The sequence below is a fragment of the Nomia melanderi genome, chromosome 8 (genome assembly GCF_051020985.1).
Source record: "Nomia melanderi isolate GNS246 chromosome 8, iyNomMela1, whole genome shotgun sequence".
Lineage (NCBI taxonomy): Eukaryota > Metazoa > Arthropoda > Insecta > Hymenoptera > Halictidae > Nomia > Nomia melanderi.
This window is the reverse complement of record NC_135006.1, coordinates 12,237,330-12,257,005: the sequence shown is the minus strand read 5'-3', so window position 1 is coordinate 12,257,005 and position 19,676 is coordinate 12,237,330. Positions and strand designations below refer to the sequence as shown.

At 32.4% G+C, this 19,676-nt stretch overlaps 4 protein-coding genes and 1 long non-coding RNA gene across 11 annotated transcripts; 3 read left to right on the top strand and 2 right to left on the bottom strand.

Moving 5' to 3' along the window:
• Positions 1-21: 21 nt before the first annotated feature.
• LOC143174813 (uncharacterized) lies at positions 22-5,410 on the top strand. The gene is made up of 2 exons (XR_012999188.1): positions 22-189; positions 2,664-5,410. It is a non-coding gene; the product is annotated as an uncharacterized LOC143174813 (long non-coding RNA).
• On the bottom strand, positions 5,260-9,388 carry LOC116427461 (uncharacterized). 4 transcript variants are annotated; one of them, XM_031977841.2, is made up of 4 exons: positions 9,267-9,388; positions 8,712-8,902; positions 5,999-8,548; positions 5,260-5,913 (listed from the first exon to the last, which is right to left on the bottom strand). In XM_031977841.2, exons 3-4 carry the CDS (start codon positions 8,525-8,527, stop codon positions 5,704-5,706), a joined length of 2,739 nt encoding a protein of 912 aa, XP_031833701.2. In that variant the 5' UTR covers positions 8,528-8,548; positions 8,712-8,902; positions 9,267-9,388; the 3' UTR covers positions 5,260-5,703. The 4 variants fall into 4 exon arrangements, with proteins under 4 accessions (XP_031833701.2, XP_031833702.2, XP_031833703.2 ...); XM_031977842.2 differs by having other exon boundaries at positions 8,712-8,822; positions 9,267-9,378; XM_031977843.2 differs by lacking the exon at positions 8,712-8,902 and having other exon boundaries at positions 9,267-9,383.
• A 247-nt stretch (positions 9,389-9,635) lies between these two features.
• LOC116427473 (DNA replication licensing factor Mcm5) lies at positions 9,636-12,490 on the top strand. The gene is made up of 8 exons (XM_031977868.2): positions 9,636-9,888; positions 9,964-10,219; positions 10,303-10,475; positions 10,572-10,906; positions 10,991-11,337; positions 11,406-11,839; positions 11,910-12,181; positions 12,261-12,490. Exons 1-8 carry the CDS (start codon positions 9,731-9,733, stop codon positions 12,488-12,490), a joined length of 2,205 nt encoding a protein of 734 aa, XP_031833728.1. The 5' UTR covers positions 9,636-9,730.
• On the bottom strand, positions 12,336-14,901 carry LOC116427475 (aldo-keto reductase family 1 member A1). Of its 3 annotated transcripts, XM_076370216.1 has the most exons (8): positions 14,590-14,901; positions 13,983-14,071; positions 13,726-13,890; positions 13,460-13,669; positions 13,261-13,377; positions 12,799-13,193; positions 12,663-12,726; positions 12,336-12,481 (listed from the first exon to the last, which is right to left on the bottom strand). In XM_076370216.1, the coding sequence occupies exons 1-7, from the start codon at positions 14,717-14,719 to the stop codon at positions 12,678-12,680; spliced, it is 1,155 nt and encodes a 384-aa protein (XP_076226331.1). In that variant the 5' UTR covers positions 14,720-14,901; the 3' UTR covers positions 12,336-12,481; positions 12,663-12,677. The 3 variants fall into 3 exon arrangements, with proteins under 3 accessions (XP_076226331.1, XP_031833734.1, XP_076226332.1); XM_031977874.2 differs by lacking the exon at positions 12,336-12,481 and having other exon boundaries at positions 12,577-12,726; XM_076370217.1 differs by lacking the exon at positions 12,336-12,481 and having other exon boundaries at positions 12,577-12,726; positions 13,983-14,084; positions 14,590-14,900.
• Positions 14,902-15,139: 238 nt separating this feature from the next.
• Positions 15,140-19,599, top strand: LOC116427472 (uncharacterized). 2 transcript variants are annotated; one of them, XM_076370213.1, is made up of 6 exons: positions 15,140-16,009; positions 16,083-16,245; positions 16,483-16,657; positions 16,802-16,874; positions 16,958-17,688; positions 17,777-19,599. In XM_076370213.1, exons 1-6 carry the CDS (start codon positions 15,314-15,316, stop codon positions 19,023-19,025), a joined length of 3,087 nt encoding a protein of 1,028 aa, XP_076226328.1. In that variant the 5' UTR covers positions 15,140-15,313; the 3' UTR covers positions 19,026-19,599. The 2 variants fall into 2 exon arrangements, with proteins under 2 accessions (XP_076226328.1, XP_031833727.2); XM_031977867.2 differs by having other exon boundaries at positions 16,083-16,281.
• The last annotated feature ends 77 nt before the right edge of the window (positions 19,600-19,676 follow it).

The following is a 19,676-nucleotide window of genomic DNA, read 5'->3' as shown; positions in this document are numbered from 1 at the left end:
CGCCATCGTGTTCCCTTCCTTCTCTAGTGTTCCCCACTCATCCTTCAGATTCGACTCCCTGAGAGACCATGGCGGCGACTCGTCTCTTGCACGCTGCACCCTTACACCGTTAATTTAATGTTTATTACGAGGAGAGAACGAAGTGAACGATAAGCGTATACCACGAGTGCGTAGCATGTTAGAATACTGGTAGGATTTTCATACAATTATATTAATATATGTATATATATATGCACGTATGTATATATATATGTATATATACATATATATAAAATACAGGTTTAACTCGCAGTACAATTATGAAACAGGTAACGAATAGTGATCGATAATCAAATTTGTCATATCGATAATTGCAAACACGTCGGCTTATACCTTGTTTTTTTATTTTCTATTTTTTTATTGGAGCATTATCTCTTGGAGACACGGTCGTTGAGACGTTATTTATCCAATTACATTTATTTGTGCGTTTGATACATACAGGCATCGGTCTGTTAGGTTCACTACACTTGCCTTGTAACTTTTGGTTTTAGCAATTCATGCGTGATTGAATTAGGCAAACCCGACCCGTAAATTGCAAATAGAAAGTGGCTGTCTTTCCACGAGGCTACTGATATTTGATTAGAAGCAACACACCTGCTAATCTTGTGCAAAACAACGTAGAATCGACTTCGTTGCAGTCGCATTCCTTCGTTCATGTTTTCAGTACATTTCGAACGATAAACGCTTTTTCCCTAATTTTCCATACCGTCGACATTCGTGGAAATTCGTTTTTCGAGACATTTTCTAGTAACCACTACCGATGACTAATATTTTTCCAAATATAAATAGTTTTTCTGATTATTCCCTCCATTTTATCGCTCGCGTGTGATAACAAAGAGTAAACATTAGTTGATTCCCACACTAATTGAACTAATCGTCGAAAATTGTAAATGTTAGTTACCTTGTTCTTTTTTTGTTTTAATCAACAATTTTATTAGCAGAACGAACGGGATTGGAAGGTCATGAACCGTAGAAACGAGGATTAGGTAGCATACCTAAAAGTAGCTTACCTCGAAGGTAAACTTCTTTTTCTTTTATATATTTTTAATTGAAATTTACAACTGGCTCTAGCGAGCCAAACACCGAATTTGATAATTTGTATACCGTATGCGTGTGGCGAACCCTCAGTAGTGTTACCACTTCCTTAAAGGTAAAATGATGCAGCTAAATCGTTCGCTAATTCGAAATGGTGTGTTTCGTGTGACACATACGAGTCGACCTACTTTGCACGCAGTTACATATAATTATATTATAGCATATTACACTTACTCAATTTCGTACCTGCAATCGGATAGGTCCGCGGACTGTGTTTCCTTTCACGAGTACCAGGGAAACAATATCTTTGATTCGAGCTTTGATTTAGCGACGTTGAGACGTCTTGTTTTCCCGTAGAACAATCTAAACGATATGTCACCTGATGATTTCACCACGAGTGTCAAGTGAAATTTTTAATTCGATCGAATTAAATAAATGAAACAAATGAACAACGTTCTACAATCGAAAATGTTCGACGCAACATTGTTATAAGTCACATGGCAACGTAAGCAACGATGAAGCAACCCGTGACAAGTATTCAGCGTGGAAACATACAGACGGTAGCAAGAGCAAAATTAAAATAGGCTGTCCAAAATGTAGAACGAATATTACACGTAGCATAATTAAATGATAATTTCGACAGGGAAATTCCTACGAAATTCTTCAACATAGATCGTTTGTATTTAATAATAATCGATTTATTAACATTGATATAATACAATTTAATGGTACAGTATAATTTAATAATAACAATTGTAATGTCAGTAGTCTCGTACACGCTGGAATCGATAATATAACAAAAGAAATCATAATCCACAATGTACTTACGAGCAGCTAAATACTTTTTCCTTTTGAAATGTTAATTCGATGAAATTCTCGCTCCAGTCAAGCGGGTCGCGGTAATTACACGTTCGCCTCCGTACAATGAAAAATAACAAACAGGCTTTCACGTTTTCGGAAGGAAAACGAGCGAGTGCGCGTGAAAGATTTTCTTGAGTCCGCTCAATACGAGCATTATCGATCGTATGCATGCCAGCACTTGCTCCATACTTGCTCCCGTGTAATTCCGAATAATGAGCTTTTCTACTTTAAACGCAGAAACAACGGGGAATGATTGCCAACGGTTTGCTTGCCCTTCTGTTTAATAGAAATATCGATCATAACTGGTATGTTTCTATTACGTAATTGAAAACATTGAGCTTGCGTACGCGGACCGACGAGCGTGCATTTCCTTTTGTACCTCCTCTTCTAACTAATGTTAAATTCAGTCGAATAACATCGATATTGTAAATGCAAATTTCAATTTATTCCCCGAGCTATAGAACAAACAGAAATGTACACCAGGATTCGCGTTTCCCAGTTATAAATTAATATCCATTTATTTTTTATCGATTAATTAACTCGATAACAGTTCATCCTTAATGGAAGACAAACGTGTTTGCAAAAACGTGAAATGAAAACATTGCGTTCTGTTCATTTGTAATTGTCGCTGCGTCGTATTTTATAAATATAGATTTTTATTATTCAACGATACGTAGGATTAAGTGTACGATCATTCATTAATTGTATATGCTAATTTAACGTTTCAGATTTTGGTATACGTCTCTGTACCTGCACGTGTATATCTGTGTATATAAGTGTACAGGCACGCGAGCAACTTAAGCGCGAAACATATATTCGCGCACGTAACGCGACCAATTCAAGCACAAAGAATTTACATTTCAAGAAAAAAGTCCTAGGAAGGTGGTACAGGAGTCTCCTACATAGAAGACGTATTTATAGTTGCGCTAGTCACGTACGAGTGTTGTTCCATCCTTGAATAGGTGGTACACACTATTGTGTTACACTCGTCTCACGCATAATATCCACAATTTATTGCTGCCATCGGAATTAATAATCAGATCCAGAACCGTTTTATATGTACAGCGCACAAGCTTGGTAAACACGATATAGTAATAACATCAATGATCTTTGACGAAGTTTATCTTCAGGTTCATATTAACGTGAATTATTTATGCAAAAATGCATTCTTAAACGCAGCGATTGGAACCAAAAATAACTGCGCTTATACTGCTCAGGAAAATGAGTTTTATCAAATTGCTTGGTCTGGATGAATGTTAAATATTAAATTAAATAATATTATGGTAAATACTAGTATCAAAATTTGGCTTAGTTATTGCTCAGTCTTCGTTACTATGAAATTTGGTAACTATTACCACTAGTAACAACTATCGAGTAGTACAACTATAATTACTGACTAGTAAATATTCGACAGCCAGTATAGCGTGGCATAGTGGTGTCCAAGAATAAGAAGGTTAAAGTCCATGGAACGCCACGATGAACGAAACGAAGAAAATGCGTGAGATACTGTCTCGCACGGTGCAATCTACGTACATGTAGTAGCCACTTCACCGGAGTGGATTGGTTATACATAAATGCGCCTCTTCTTCCACGCGCTATCTTCGTTTCGAACCTACTTTCCGTCGAGCTCTCTCGATGTAAATACATTCTAGTGGAAGGGAGCAGAGAACAAGCTGTTCCGTAGCTAATCGTCAAGAGTCGAATGTTACAGTTCCGTGCAAAATGCACCGTTCGTAGTTCTCAGTCCGTACACAGAAATCATCCCCTCTATCCTCCCACTTTCGTAATGTAATTCCAGCTTACATAATTGTAATCGGAAGAAGACCCAGCCACGACATGAATTATACGCGTAATTCCATTGGACGAAGGATCGTACCAGTACGACCGGTTACAAAACTTAAAAACGTTCGTTTTTTTCTTTTAGGAATTTTGTATTTCAAGTATCTTTGTCCCTTTTACAAACGCGTAACGATATTTTTATTTTTTTTTTCTATTTATACAAATATTTCCTTTGGTATATTTCGTGTATTATTTAACATTTCTACCGAAAGTGTCAAATGGCACCTGAAATTTTCTCTTAAAATTATTTTCCGAGTTTAGTTGTATATTGAATTGACTTTTCGACTTTTCGAATAACAATTGTAAAGTCAACTGCAGAAAGTGTCAAAAATTTAATCGAGGACAAATTATTAAACTGAGAAAATAATTTTAAAAACTTCAAAATGTGTCTTTTAACATCTTCGGTGGAAATAGTGTTAAGGAGCAATCAAAAGGATCTGTGCATAAACAATCGTCAATAATGTTGACTTCATTAATGCCCCTCCGCCATGTAAAAACGACAGAAATTGTACATGGAGCAGAGTCTTTTTAGAAATCGCACTTTCGATTTTCCGAAATACTATCCTTAACCCACCGATTATTTCTTATGTAATGGACACGCGTATACTGTAGTCCGACTTGTAACAGGTATAAGGTCAACAACCAGTTCGTTGGGAATGATAATAAATTACAACTAAACGCGTTAATACGCGGTGTTACGAAGTCGCCGTTTCTTGTGGAACGTATTATTATTATTATTATTATGGCACGAACACGGTATATAATGTTGTGAATCAATTTAGGAAGTTGCTTTATGATTAATTATGTAGAAGTAATCTTAAATGGAATTTTTTGAATTGATATCAATATAATTCGTGGTATTTAATTAAAGAGAATGAGAATATAGCTTGATCATCGGGCGATATACGATATTCTGGCAAGGCTTACCGAATCCTTGTGCCGTAACCTAAACAAATATTTCGATTTTATCAATGCTTGTCGTATAACATCGCATATTTTCCCTTATTGCATATTATTACTGTATGCGTCCAAACATTTATTTTAAAAATTGTAACAAAGGAATAATGGACAATGGAAATTAAGCCCGATAGTTAACATTTATGCAAAACAAGCATAGAATAGATATGTGTGTAAATTTACATGATAACGTGCAGCTTGTGTGCATGTGCACACGTTACGAATACCTTTTGCTTAAGATCAATACGATTACATATAATGCATATGCAGAGACATACACGAATACAGAGATAGATATTCACACGAATAATTCTATAAGATTTAACGGTGATTCGTTTGGATAATGACGCATAATGTATATAAAGTAAATTTTTTTTTTAATGTAAATGTTGGGTATACTGCTATCTGTAGGAAAAAAATGGAAACGCGTTGTTAGACAACTGACCGGGGGCAATTTAAAAGTTAAACGCCACGTTATTGCGGTAATAAATTTTATATTAAGGTAGAATGATATACATAGATACAACATTATCTAAATGGATGCATTTTATTTTACATTCATATATGCTTAGCAAATGTATAATCATGTAAAAGATACAACTTTAATATCACGGTATTAATATTGAAATCTATAATCGACTATAAAAAAAAAAATTTGTAATCCCTTCGCGTATTAAAAGCATAAAGTTTACAATATAAACTAGTATCTCGCCTTCAAATATAAACCAAAATATAATTGATATTCTTACTTCACATACATACAGAAATTAAATATTAAATGCCACATTATAATACTTTGTAAATTTATACATTAATACAAAAAAATATTTACATATATAAGATCTAAAATGGGCATTTATGTGCATTCAAAAACGTTAAAAGTTATTGTTATAAAATACAATCAGAACATACACTTACTGGTTCCTTAGGAATACTATTAGTCACATGTCTTCTATTCTTGTGGTTGTATATTTATTCAATCAAAAGCTCGTACTGATCTATCTCATCAAACGTTTTATTAATGTTCTCAACCCATTCAATTAATCTCTTCTCTTGATTCTTTTTCATATTGTGTGTTTTCATGCGTTTTACTTCGTACTGTGGTAACTCCTCTTCGTCATACTCTTCATCCGAAAAACTGAATTTTACATTACGTTTCCGTTTATACGAATGTTTCGGAGGCTGCAACAAATATATAAGTACATATATGTAATCATTGTTATTTATTATGTAAATTTGATTTTAAGTAGGTAACTAAATTACATACCTCAGTAAAATGGGATGGTTCTGGGTCAACAAACAATGGAAGTTCAGATGTATTTACCATTGAACTTTCACCCATTTCAGAAAGAACATCAAACGTATCGGAAAAATTTGAAGTATCAATGTGCATATCTTGTTTTGCCTTAAGAGGTACTTTTTTAATTACATCTTCATTTTTTATATCTTTTACAGGTGTGACATCTCTTAATGGGTTTTTAACTAACAATTTATTTTCTATTTTACTCATTGGGAACTTAGTAAACAGTTTTTCATTATTTTCTGAATTTGTTGTAAAAGGTTTCCTCTTTTGGCTTTCATTTGTTGTGATTTTATGTTTAACAGGGGATATATCCTCATTAGAATCATCATCGCTAAAACCAAATGCATCCTGTACATCTAAATTAGACTTATTGGATTGTTTTGTAGATTTGGCACTAATTGGCGTTGATGGACCATCATCAAAGATTCCATGAGCAGTTTTAAATGACGTACTTTGTGGCATGTCCATGATATTTAAAAAGTTATTTAAGTTTGATTGCCTCAATACATTCCTCTGTTCACTAAGAACTCTATTCTTTTGCAAACCTGATGGACCAGGCTGAGGATCCAAATTTTCTTTTCGATCATGCATTTGTATGTTTTCTACAATCTTCTGTGGACTTCGAATTTTATTCTTGTCTATTTTAACAACTTTTTTAGGTGAACGAGGATTGATTACATTGTTTACTCTATTTTCAATATTATGATGTGTAGAAAAATGATCTACACTAGTATTAACCCTATTCGACGATTGAACATTTGGTTGTACATTTTCTATTTCATTTGATATTCGTTCTCTTATTTCTTCCCCTACATTGGATGGCACAGAATGATCTATATTCGTAATTTCTGTACCGAACTTTCTTGATGTTGTAGAATTCTTTTTTCTGGAATAGTTAGTATTTTTATATCCTTCTAGACTCACATTTTCATTGTTCCTTAATGAAACATCTTTTCCTCTTGCAGCATTTTCATTATTCTTAGATTCATTCATTGTTACCCGTGATAGTGTTTTTCTAAAAATGTCATATTTCTTATTTTGTGGTGTACTTTGAAACACATTTCTTACTTGAGAAAACGTGAACAAAGGAGGTGGTACTCTCCAGGGGCTGTTATACTCGCAATTTTCTGATAATTTAGTGATGGGCGACAACGATTTTTCAAACAATGAATTATTGAATGAATTTTTTTGATGGACTGTTAACTTATTATTAAAAATATTTGTAGGTCTAAATGGTTTAAAATCATTCGATTTGGAGAATTGTGAATTATCCATTATAGAAATTTTTTGGTTACTTAAGTCTTGCGTAGATACAATTGTTAGTTTTTTAATTATATTATTTACAGGTGATTCTGTGTTGGTGCCATCTGATATAGGATGTGCTAATGGCTCTGTATTTAACTTTGTATTATTTATGATGCTCTTCTCACCATTTTCCGGTAATGGAACTTCATTTGAAGGTTCCATAGAAATGTTAACTTGTAATGGCTGATCAAGTTTCTTTTCCTTAACTTCTTGACATGTAACACTAGTAGGTTTAATGTTATTCTCTTTACACACTACATTAGTAGATTTAATATTACTTTCTGTACATGCTGTAGATTCAATATTACTCTCTTTAGGTGCTCCATTAATAGATCCAGTATCACTTTCTTTGGGTTTTACATTAGTAGATTTAATATTACCTTTCTTAAATTCAACATTACTTGGTTTTGTTTTGTGATCCACCACATTCTGTACATTGTATTTTTTGGAAATAATTTTCTTTTTCTTGGGTAGTAATGTTTTCTTTGCGATTACTCGTTTTCTTTGTTTTCTAGGTAATCTTTCCTTAGAATCATTAACATCGAAATTGAATTCATATATTTCACTTGTATTTTTTACAGGATGTTCAGGTGAAATACACTTGTAAACTGGCACCTTTTCTTTCTTTGTACTCAATTTCTTTACCAATACTACGCTATTTTGTTTCTTAGGTGAAAGATGTTGTGTTATCAATGGCAAGTCATTTTCAGATGACTTTATATTTTCTCTAGCACGCAACAACTTCTTTTTTGACTGATTTAGAAAGGATTCTTTTAACGATGTTTGTCTTAAATTATATACATTTTTGTTTAATGTTTTCTTAATTTTTCGTCTCTTAATATTCTTTGGTTCTTGTTTATTTGTGCTTAAACTATTATTTGTCACTATTTCAATAGCTGGTTCAGGTTCTTTCTTATCAATAATTTTTCTTCTAGTAATCCTTTTACCTTCTTTATGATCATTTTTAATTGTTTCTGATGAATGATCAATTTGCTTTTTCATTGATGAATTTTTTAAAGCAGTTGCTCTTGTATTTTTTCTTCTAAGACCATCTTTTGTTTCTGATTCTTTCTTGGTATTTGATTTCAATTTTGATATTGTTTTCGTAACCAATGTTTCCTTCTTCTCTTGTGATTTCTGAGACTCTGTTGTCGACAAAGTACGCTTTCGTGTTAAATAAGGACCCATATCTTTATATCATAAATAAATCTGAAAAAAAATATGCATTAATAAAAATGATTTGGTACAATTCTTTATTAATTCTACAAAAGTTTTTAACATACAACAACATAACATACATTAAACATACAAATATATGAAACAACAATAATAAAAATTAATAATTATATTATATTATTCAGTAATTACCAACCAGTGTAAATAGTAAATATTTTCAATTAAAATGTTAAAATCCAAATGCGACGATCCGGCGTAATATGTGACGTAACAGTGTCATGTCATCATTCATTGACTCCACGAATTTCTTTAATATGATTTTTTAAAATCACATTAAAACACACATCATTTAAAAATGTAACACCAATAAAATGTTCGCGTCAATTTCTATGAGGAAACCAGCAAGTTACATTATTCCCGCGTTTTCAACAACTTAACAACAGAACCAAGGCATCACTAATAATTTACATTTATGACAGAAAGTAATCCCACGTAATATTCTTTATAAATTAATTTTGTTAATACCGATAGTTTGACTTAAAGAATTTATAAATTTGAAATAATAATACCAAAACAGTATTATCAACAGAAACATATGTCGCTATTCGAAGTAAGGTTATATGTAATGATTCGTTTGATATTCAATAGGATCACGTAGCTGACTGGTTCTTCTATATACGTTGAAAACGATTCGACACTGAGCATTCAACACAAAGTATTCCACATTCGACAAACAAAACACAAAAAGAACCTTTCATTGTAACCGACGATGTTTGCTCGTACGACGCAAATAAAACCGGTTAAATACTGCGTACGTCAAGTATGACTAAGTATATAAGTAACCGACATGTCCGAAGCATCAGTGGCGTCGCTATGTGACAACATTAAATACTAAATGCATAGCTTTGGAAATACGACACACAAAGTTTAAACATTTTCAGACGTATTTTACCATTAAAATTTATCTTTCATTTTTTTCGTTACAAACATATATATGTTTAAAGTTATTTATAAAATAAATAATTTTCTAGAAAATTAAATTATCATTATTATATTTTACTCTTGTTATTATATTTACTCTTGGAAATGAATCTTCAGAATTCTTATTCTATGCCGGTACGTTAAATAGAAATACTTTAAGTATTTCCCGCCAAATTGTCGCTGACGAATACTAATTTTATTTACATTAAGAATTAACGCAAATTATCTGAAAAAATGGAAGGATTCGATGATCCAGGAATATTCTTTTCTGACAATTTTTCAGTGGGTGATACTAATGAAACTCAATCACAGACCAATCTCCAGTTTTACAAAAAGAAGTTTATGGAATTTATTAGACAATTTCACGAGGGAAACTTCAATTATAAATACAGGTACTTTAAATATATTACACTATTTACTTCACTATTATTAACGTTAACTATGTTAATAATGTAATCATTGTTTAGAGATACTTTAAAGCGAAATTACAATCTTGGTCAGTATTGGGTAGAAGTTAATTTAGAAGATTTAGCAGCTTTTGATGAATCTCTGGCAGAAAAAGTTTATAAACATCCAACAGAATATTTGCCAATTCTGGAAGAAGCTGCAAAAGACTTGGCTGATGAACTTACTGCTCCAAGACTTGAAGGTGAAGAAAAAGTGGAAGATATACAAGTGTTATTGTCTTCAGATGCACATCCAAGTTCATTAAGGGGAATGAAAGTATGATTAGATTTCAAAATCTTTTTGGATATATAACAAAGCATACAACAGTTGTTATATTATGTTTGTTTATCTTTGCTTAGCCCGATGCAGTTTCTAAACTCATCAAAATACCTGGTATCGTTATTTCTGCATCTGGAATTAGAGCTAAAGCAACAAAGATTGCCATACAATGTCGGTCGTGTAGAAGTGTACAAACCAATATTTCCATTAAACCTGGCTTAGAAGGATATGTTTTACCCAGAAAATGTACAACGTATGTTTCATTAACAGTATATTTTAAAATCAATTTTATATTTATAAATATAACATATGAAAAATATTCAAAGTATTTATAAACAATTTACAACAGAGAACAAGCAGGTCGACCAAAATGTCCATTGGATCCGTTTTTCATAATGCCAGACAAATGTCACTGTGTAGATTTTCAAGTTCTTAAATTGCAAGAACTGCCAGATCATATTCCACAAGGTGAAATGCCACGCCATTTACAATTGTATTGCGACCGTTATTTGTGTGACAGAGTCGTACCAGGCAATAGAGTTCTTATTTTGGGAATATATTCTATTAAAAAGGTTACCAAAACTGGTGGTAGAGGCACAGGAAAAGAGAAACCACTGGTTGGTGTTCGAGCTCCATATATAAGAGTCATTGGTATTTCTGTAGATGGAGAAAATTCAGGCAGTGGTACGTTAACAATAAACAGACACCATGGAACTACAGAACTTTTCGTAAGATTGTGTTCACTCATTTTAATTTGCATGGTTTCAGGTACTCAACCATGTGTTACAATTGAAGAAGAAGACGTATTTAGACGTTTAGCAGCAGATTCTAACATATATGAAAGGATTGCAAAAAGTATAGCTCCAAGCATTTTTGGTGCATTAGATATGAAAAAGGCCATAGCATGTTTATTATTCGGCGGAGCCAGAAAGAGAATGCCCGACGGTCTCTGTAGAAGAGGAGACATTAACATTTTAATGTTAGGTGACCCTGGCACAGCCAAATCACAGCTACTAAAATTTGTCGAAAGGGTCGCACCTGTAGCAGTTTATACGTCTGGAAAAGGAAGCTCAGCTGCTGGTTTAACAGCATCGGTCTTAAGAGATCCGGTTACGGTAAATCACTCAATTATCATTAATTTATATATAAAAATGTATCTATTTTCTATTCGTTTGATTTACAGAGAAATTTTGTTATGGAAGGAGGTGCTATGGTTCTCGCGGATGGCGGAGTTGTTTGTATAGACGAATTCGATAAAATGAAAGAGGACGACAGAGTTGCAATACACGAAGCTATGGAGCAACAAACAATATCAATTGCGAAAGCGGGGATCACAACAACATTGAATACTCGATGTTCTGTTCTGGCGGCTGCAAATTCTATATTCGGTCGTTGGGATGATATAAAGGGAGAAGAGAACATAGATTTCATGCCAACTATATTGTCGCGGTTCGATATGATATTTATTGTTAAAGACGAACACGATCAAAATAAGGACGTAACATTAGCAAAACATGTAATGAGCATTCATACTAATGCTGGTCAGGTTACAGAACAGTCTGCAGAAGGAGAGTTGCCGTTGCATATACTAAAGAAATATATTCATTATTGTAGAACGTAAGATCCTGTTACCTTAAAATATAGAAGAGTCACATTCTTTATTCTGAATTAACCTTTCCTTCCACAGACGCTGCGGCCCGAGACTTAGTGTAGAAGCAGGAGAAAAACTGAAAAATCGTTACGTAGTAATGCGAGCTAGCACCAAAGAGCATGAGAAGGATACAGAGAAGAGACTATCTATTCCCATAACTGTTCGTCAGTTGGAAGCCGTTATAAGAATTTCAGAATCGTTAGCTAAAATGCAATTACAGGCTTTTGCCACGGAGGTCCATGTCAACGAAGCGCTAAGACTGTTTCAAGTCTCAACTTTGGATGCTGCGATGTCCGGATCATTAGCTGGTAATCTAGAATTAAACAACTAATATGTATGCACGTATACCTGTGTTACTTATTTCTAAATAATCTAATTTCCGAATAGGAGCGGAAGGATTTACCTCGGACGAGGATCACGAAATGTTATCTCGTATTGAGAAACAATTGAAACGTAGATTCCCTATTGGGAATCAAGTATCAGAACAGAATATTGTCAAAGATTTCGTAAAACAAGCATATCCGGAACGTGCGGTTTATAAAGTTATACACACAATGATACGTCGCGGGGAACTCCAACATCGTATGCAACGTAAAATGTTGTACAGACTGCATTAAAATGTAATTATAAGTTTTCTTTTCTTTTTTATTTAGCATACTATATACTTGTTGTTTTATTATAATGATCTTGTGCATTTATGCGTTATTATATGTTTTTCTCATTTTGTACTGTATTTCATTAGTTTTCAATGTATAAATATACATATATATATGAACACAAACTACGTACTTATAACTTTTTCAGTTATGATACTAGTTCATCTTTGAATGGATAATGCGGATGATTTTCAACTCTAAAAGAATTAATTTAAGAAACGTTATAGTGCTATATTTCTATAGGAGAATGAAACGTATATCAAACTTACCCTTTAAAGAATAGGAAATTAAAAATTCTCCCACGTGTACCTTTGTCCAAGGTACTCAAAAGTTTCATGTCATCTTCGTTTAATGCAAAATCGAATAATTCAATATTCGCTTTGATCCTTTCTGGAGAGGCGCTTTTCGGAATTACAACGACGCCTAATTGTAACAAATAACGCAATAAAATTTGTGCCGTTGTTCGTTTGTATTCTGCGCTTAATTTTTGTACTACTGGATGTCCCAAGAGGTCTGGATATTCCTCAATACTAATATTGTATTTCGTTTTGAAGTGTACTTTGGCTCCTGGAGATGCCAAGGGACTATAGGCAGTTACAATAATATTGTGCTTTTTGCACAATTCTCTAATTGAATTTTGTTGCAAGTAGGCATGTAACTCTATCTAATAATAATTATGAAATCGCGTATCAGTAATTTCTTTTGCAGAATTTATTCTATTCAGTACTTACTTGTAAGTTACTTGGTTTAATTTGTGCATTTTCCCATATACTTAATATCTGCTTCTCATTAAAGTTACTTAAACCTATGGATCTTGTACGACCTTTTCTTACTTGGTCTTCCATTTCCTACAAATTTTTTACAAAATTGCTTTGCAATATATTTTAAGCTTCACTTATATTGTTCATTAATTTTGGTCTAATGTAAAACCTTCCACACTGAGACAGGGTCCATATCAAGATCTAATATGTAAGTTCCATCTTCAGAAGTAGCTGGGGCATGATAGGTGCCAGATTCATCCCGTTTAAAAGCAAAAGGCATGTGTATTAAGTACATGTCCAAATAATCCAAACCAAGTTTTTCCAAAGATAACTTAATATATTTCTCTACTTCTGATGGCCGGTTACCATAGTGGGGTAACTGAAAATAATAAATAATTTTTTGAATCCACATAAAAGAATTCATTCCTCTACCACCTTTGTAGTAATAAAGAGATCCTCTCGTCTTCCACCTTCTGCAAACCACTTTTTTAATACTGTTCCAATTGCATCTTCATTGTTATAATTAAATGCAGTATCAATATGTCTGTATCCCGCATTTAGAGCAGCTGTCACAACATTTTCAATTTCATCGGGCTTGGCCTATAATGTTTAATGTATAATAATGTAGTGTCAGTACAGTTTACTCTTTTAAATAATAATTTGGACTATAATTTTATTTAATATTTAGTTACCTGCCATGTACCTAAGCCTACAGTAGGCATATCGTATCCAGACAACAATCGTACTGAATTCATTGTCCTTTTCTTTGACTGACCTAATGCTGCAAAGTAAGTCTGAATATCCTTTCAATAATGTTTTATATTATAAACTGTCATAAGATTACAACTACTCATATGGTTACTATAAAATACTATTTGTAAGTATTCAAGAATTAACTACTCCTACTTCCTGATGATTCTATTTAAATATAAAATCAATTTCTAAAGTTAGATCAGTCTTGTACTGTTCTGAATACATAAGTCCACGTTTGTAGAGAAATAGGGGTTGTCGCATATATCTCGCGAAGTCACGTATTGATCTGTGGCGAGTTTTATACGTAATATCAATTTAAACGTTTTAGAAAATCATTGTTTATACGGTAACCGACTTTTGTATCCTCAAAATTAAAATATTCTTGAATATTATTGTATATAAAGGAAAAAGAAAATTTAAATCACCCGGTTAAGCGACTGTGATTCACGAAGTATTTTAGGTCCTGCCGAACACTTAAAATAGGTGAAAAGTTGCTAAACAAATAACAGAATTGAAGAAGTTAAATAAATTAAATTTAATACGTACACATTGATTTAATCGAGTATCCTTGTTGATTTATTACAAAGAAACATTTGACAAACTGATATTTTATACATCGATATATTGGTCTAAGAAATGAGCGTTGTTGATATTGAAAGATACTTTTCACATACATGATTAATGTTTGAAAATATTAACTAGTTATGATTTTTAAAATAAATGATTTATAAACAGAAAATAAGATACATGAAATTATCTTTCCCGCGTTACAATATTCTTAGTAATGACATTTATCAATATTTCTGTGTCAATATCCTTCCTTTGACTTTCGATGGCACAGAACTTAATGATTCTAGAGTTTATAATACTAATTATTTAATCTGTAACATGAAGAAGTTAAAAGGATGGTACAATAAGATAAACTATAAAGGGATTTGTACAATTATTTTACAGTTGTATTCATTAAAAACAGTTTTATTGTTTTTTTTACATGATTATGTATATTAATTTATGTAATAATAAGGAGGAAAAAATATTATAACATATAAATTTATTTTGTGAAGAAGTTCCATATTAACATACAGCAGTATAACTCGTTTAAAATAGTTGGCACCATTGCGTGTCAGTTATATGATGTAGTTCAGTTCAAATGTGTGTTTGATTACATTTTAACTTATTATGAAAACAGTGGATTACTCGGTCGTAGTTCAGTATCAAAATATTTTACTATAATTTATGACTCGATGATCTAGATTTTCATAGTAGAAACATGTTGATATACGATGTTTTACACAAGGAAACAGTGTATCATTCCGTTGTTAGTGAGCTTCGAAACTATGGGGTTAGATACCGGTTCAAGAAGAGTATGTTCAAAACTGAAAGGCTCGAGGGAATTAAGCAAATCACGAAGAAAATATTTAAAACGCCTCTATCTTATCAATCGTTGGATGTCGTAAATCTGTCATCAGGTGGTATTGTACACGTACCCGTTTTCGTTAGTCAAGCATCTGCCTTTTTAGAGCAGCATGCCACTCAAGAAGGATTGTTTAGAAAAGCAGGATCGCAACTTCGACAAAAAGAATTAATAAACCGCTTGGACAATGGTGGGATTTTAGGAGAGAAACATCATGCAGTTGATGTGGCTAACTGCTTAAAAACCTTCTTCAGAGATCTACCAGAGCCATTGATTCCTTACTCGTATCATGATCTATTCATACATTGTGCCATGCTCAAAAGCTATCGCGTAGAAGCATTATTATTAGCCTGCATTCTTTTACCACCGCATCATCTTAATACCTTAGCATTTTTTATGGAGTTCCTAAGAAAAATATCATTATATGAAAACCAAAATAAAATGAGCATTGATAACTTAGCAAAGGTCATTGGGCCAAATATTATGCCCTTACAAGAAACTACCATGTCCGCTGTGCAGATGCGTCTTGAATTGCATTTGATTGTTGTAAAGGTAATAGATTTCTTTTTAAATATTATATAAATTTCATATAATAAATACATAATACATTTTAAAAATATTATAGATTCTAATTGAAAATGCAGAAAATATCGGTGTTTTGCCAGTTCATATAACACAAGCCATTTCTATGGAAACAATTGGAAGTACGGATAATGAGTTAGATGTATATGATAATCATTCGCGTTTCAAATCAAGGAAAAAGAAACATCGCAGTGGAAGTCTTACACGTAAGCCACACCTAAGTGCCTCCAACCTCAATCTAAGTATGTCTGTAAATCTGTTAATAATAATTTATTCTCTGCTCTATTAACATCAATAAAATTACATTGCAATTGATATAAAACCAAATAGTTTGACTTAACACATACATCTTTTAACTAACTCACCAATTTATTTGCTTAATTAATTAATACATTTGTAAATATATATAGCTTTTATTACATGTGTATAATGTGTATATTTAGGAATGTTTAATGGATTAAAGAAGATTGTTGGTAAAGCTGCTGTATCTGAAGAAGGTAACATGCTTGATAACCAACAAGTTCCTGAAAATTGTGATCCATTACATGTGTCAAATAATAAGTACACAAAGAAAAGGAAAGTTGCTGAACGAGTGGATCCATCAAGTACCAAGAAAAAGTGTGTATTAAAGTGTACATTGTTGTTCAAAAGCTTGAAACCTTTCTTAATAAAGGGTTGTTTTAAGCTGTTTTTTATTAGCGTACCTGGTATACATTATATATAAATATTAATTATGCATTTCTAATTTAATCTGTGTTGCAGAAGAGTTGTAGATAAATCAGATAAATCTAAGAAACTAAGACTTAGTTTAGATCGTTTTGTACCGAGGAAACCAGTAAGAACATTTTTATATCCCATGTGATAATACAAGCATTTATTATATGATTTACCTTATATAACATTTTAATATTTTTTTAGAAAACCGTTGATGAAGATCCAGAATCATATACAAACGCTTTTAATACCTACACAGAACGCCGTTGGAGTTCTATTTCAAACGCGTGTGACTCGCAAAGAAACTACAGAACATATAGCAATGATTCATCGCAATTGAAACTAATTCTAAAAGACAGCGAAGTAACAAATGAACTTCAGAAGGAATATAACAATTTATTCATTGATGCAGATGTTAATTTATCAGATGATAGCGACGAGCAGGTCTTGTTAACAAAAGCTGATGATATTAACATTAGAAAATGTTCAAGTTCAGAGGAATTAAAGGAATTAGATAACTTTTCATACCCACTGAGAAGAAGATTAACTTTAAATAATTTTAAAACATATTCGCACATCGAGGTCTCATCTATGGACAATCAATCTGAAGAATATGTTACAATACCCAAAAGTGAATATGAAGATATTAAAAATAGAGTTTCTGCAATTGAATCTCGCCTTTCTCAAGAATTTGCGTGCGTGGATAATGAAGAAAACGTTAGTTTGTCACCACCTTCCGTAAAGAAAGTTCAAACTGCATATGAAAAGACTCTGGAGGAGGCTAGCATAGAAAACACAACAAGTACAGATTATTTAGCTAGAAAACTTGGAAAGGAGCTTAAAATTAGAAGATCCGGTGAACATAAAATCATAAGATCTCCTAGTGCTCGGAAGATAGGTAATCTAAGAAGGAGATCGCAGGAGAGGGTTATGAGGTAAAATTATAATCCAACATTTTTAATATCTATACAAATTTTAACATTTTCATTCTTATTTTCTTGGTTTACATTTTTAAATTCGCAGTAAACGCATTAGACGAACTGCTTCCTGGCACATTTCTCATGGATCAGATGTACACACTCAAATACCATCTGATCAGGAATTAAATAACAGTTACCATCGTAACCAAAACACTTCTTCATCGAATTGTAAAAACACCGAGATTTATTTAAGACCTGTATCCACTTCTCTTTGGGAAGAGGAGAAAAATAATGTTATTCTAAACAACGTACGCGAAGAGTTCAATGGTATAAATACGTGTCCAACAAAACATAGTCTAACTTCTCTTGGAACTGAAGTACTGCAACCAATAAAAAATAGAACACATGCGACGGTTCGACGGGTATCGTCTTTTCATGGCAACGAATTAATGAATACTGCAAATATCTTTTCTGATGAGAAGATTGAAAAACTAAAGAAAACGAATAGTCAGCAAAACATTGTGTGTAATACACCTGTTATCGGTACATTAACTCCCAAACTTGATTGGAAGAAATCAGCCATGTCATGGAAAGATGCTGAAGGATATTTCAAATCAACAAATCAAACTAATACTCCAGTAACTCAAACTGGTCGTGCGTCAATCGCTAAATTGAGAACTCAGAATGCTGGGATGGTACTAGCCAAAGCAAAATTATTTGACGAATGTACAACAAAAATGTATGCTCAAAATGCTGAACCAAATAAAAGGCATAATTGGTCCAATATAAATGATAATCAATATTCAAACGATTTAAAACATTGTTTGGAAAAGACAGATGTATGTCGGAAATCGAGTAAAAATGTAAAACATAAAAATACAAAATTATTATGTAAGAACTCCCCGTCTCATGTTACTGTGGAGACAGGCATCTCGCCTTTAAATCAGTATGACGGTAAACCATATTATACTTCGCAGAATTCAGAGATAATCGTTAATACGCCGAGAGTAATAACGAATATGCAAATTAATGTTTTATCTAACGTAGCACGTTGTCAGAAAGAAAATGTGATTGTGAAAACACCATCAATGTTGGAACAAGTACCTATCAATACGATCTTAGATGATTCCAAATTAAGTGTGTATAAACCAGATGGTAGTTCACTTTGTAGAACTCCACATATCAAAAAATCATTAACCATAAAAACACCAAAAAGTGCTAGAACATTAGTGAGAAGGCCTATAGTAGATTCTCGTAGAACACCGTTAAAGGCTGTTGGTCAATTAGGTACTCCAAAATATCAGAGCCCCAAAGGTATCTTGAAAACACCAAGGAGTATTAGACATGCTTGAGCTATCAATGTACAAATTTATTAAAACTGTGTTCAACTTTGTAATCTATGCTATTAAGCTTTTGAATGTTCAAAGTAATGATTTACATTATATTGAACCATAACTATAATATAAATACAACAGTGACACTTATAATTTAGACTTTAACAGAAATACTATTTTTCTTATACTTACAATGTAAGTGGTTGTTGAATCAGATATATTACAGTATTCTTCAGTACGAACATACTTGTGTATGTAAGAGGAATAATTTTTCAATATAAAAGCATTGAAAATTTTTTAAATTCAGCAAACAAATTTGCACTTTCAATCAATTGCAGAGTTGTATAAAAATATAGAACTCTTGCTGCAAAACTTTACATAATGTTTTATATACATATACTGTATTCGTTTTTGTTTTTTTTTTATACATAATATGTTTAACTATGTTCAAAAATATTTTAATTTTTAACTCAGATACTGCTATCTAGTACTCCTGTATTTGTGCCATGTATTTCAACTATGTTAATGTAACAGTATTTTGCTAGACTTTAATTAAATCATTAATATATATGTATATATATTTTTTACTGTATTAACTGTTTTTTAAATTCTTTCCTATAAGATAAGTGAAAATAAAACGACAAACATTGCGTAAAATTTTATAAAAAG

Excerpts from the sequence above, each read along its gene's own strand:
- LOC116427461 (XM_031977841.2), bottom strand. The coding sequence starts at position 8,527 with ATGGGTCCTTATTTAACACGAAAGCGTACTTTGTCGACAACAGAGTCT. Across the intron at positions 5,914-5,998 it reads AACCATCCCATTTTACTGAG|CCTCCGAAACATTCGTATAA; the intron begins GTATGTAATTTA and ends TATTTGTTGCAG.
- LOC116427475 (XM_076370216.1), bottom strand. The coding sequence starts at position 14,719 with ATGTATGTGAAAAGTATCTTTCAATATCAACAACGCTCATTTCTTAGA. Across the intron at positions 13,891-13,982 it reads TAGGCTTAGGTACATGGCAG|GCCAAGCCCGATGAAATTGA; the intron begins GTAACTAAATAT and ends TAAACATTATAG. Across the intron at positions 13,378-13,459 it reads ACCCTGTCTCAGTGTGGAAG|GAAATGGAAGACCAAGTAAG; the intron begins GTTTTACATTAG and ends AAAAATTTGTAG.
- LOC116427473 (XM_031977868.2), top strand. The coding sequence starts at position 9,731 with ATGGAAGGATTCGATGATCCAGGAATATTCTTTTCTGACAATTTTTCA. Across the intron at positions 11,338-11,405 it reads TCTTAAGAGATCCGGTTACG|AGAAATTTTGTTATGGAAGG; the intron begins GTAAATCACTCA and ends TTTGATTTACAG. Across the intron at positions 11,840-11,909 it reads TATATTCATTATTGTAGAAC|ACGCTGCGGCCCGAGACTTA; the intron begins GTAAGATCCTGT and ends TTCCTTCCACAG.
- LOC116427472 (XM_031977867.2), top strand. The coding sequence starts at position 15,314 with ATGTTGATATACGATGTTTTACACAAGGAAACAGTGTATCATTCCGTT. Across the intron at positions 16,658-16,801 it reads CCATCAAGTACCAAGAAAAA|AAGAGTTGTAGATAAATCAG; the intron begins GTGTGTATTAAA and ends TCTGTGTTGCAG. Across the intron at positions 17,689-17,776 it reads TCGCAGGAGAGGGTTATGAG|TAAACGCATTAGACGAACTG; the intron begins GTAAAATTATAA and ends TTAAATTCGCAG.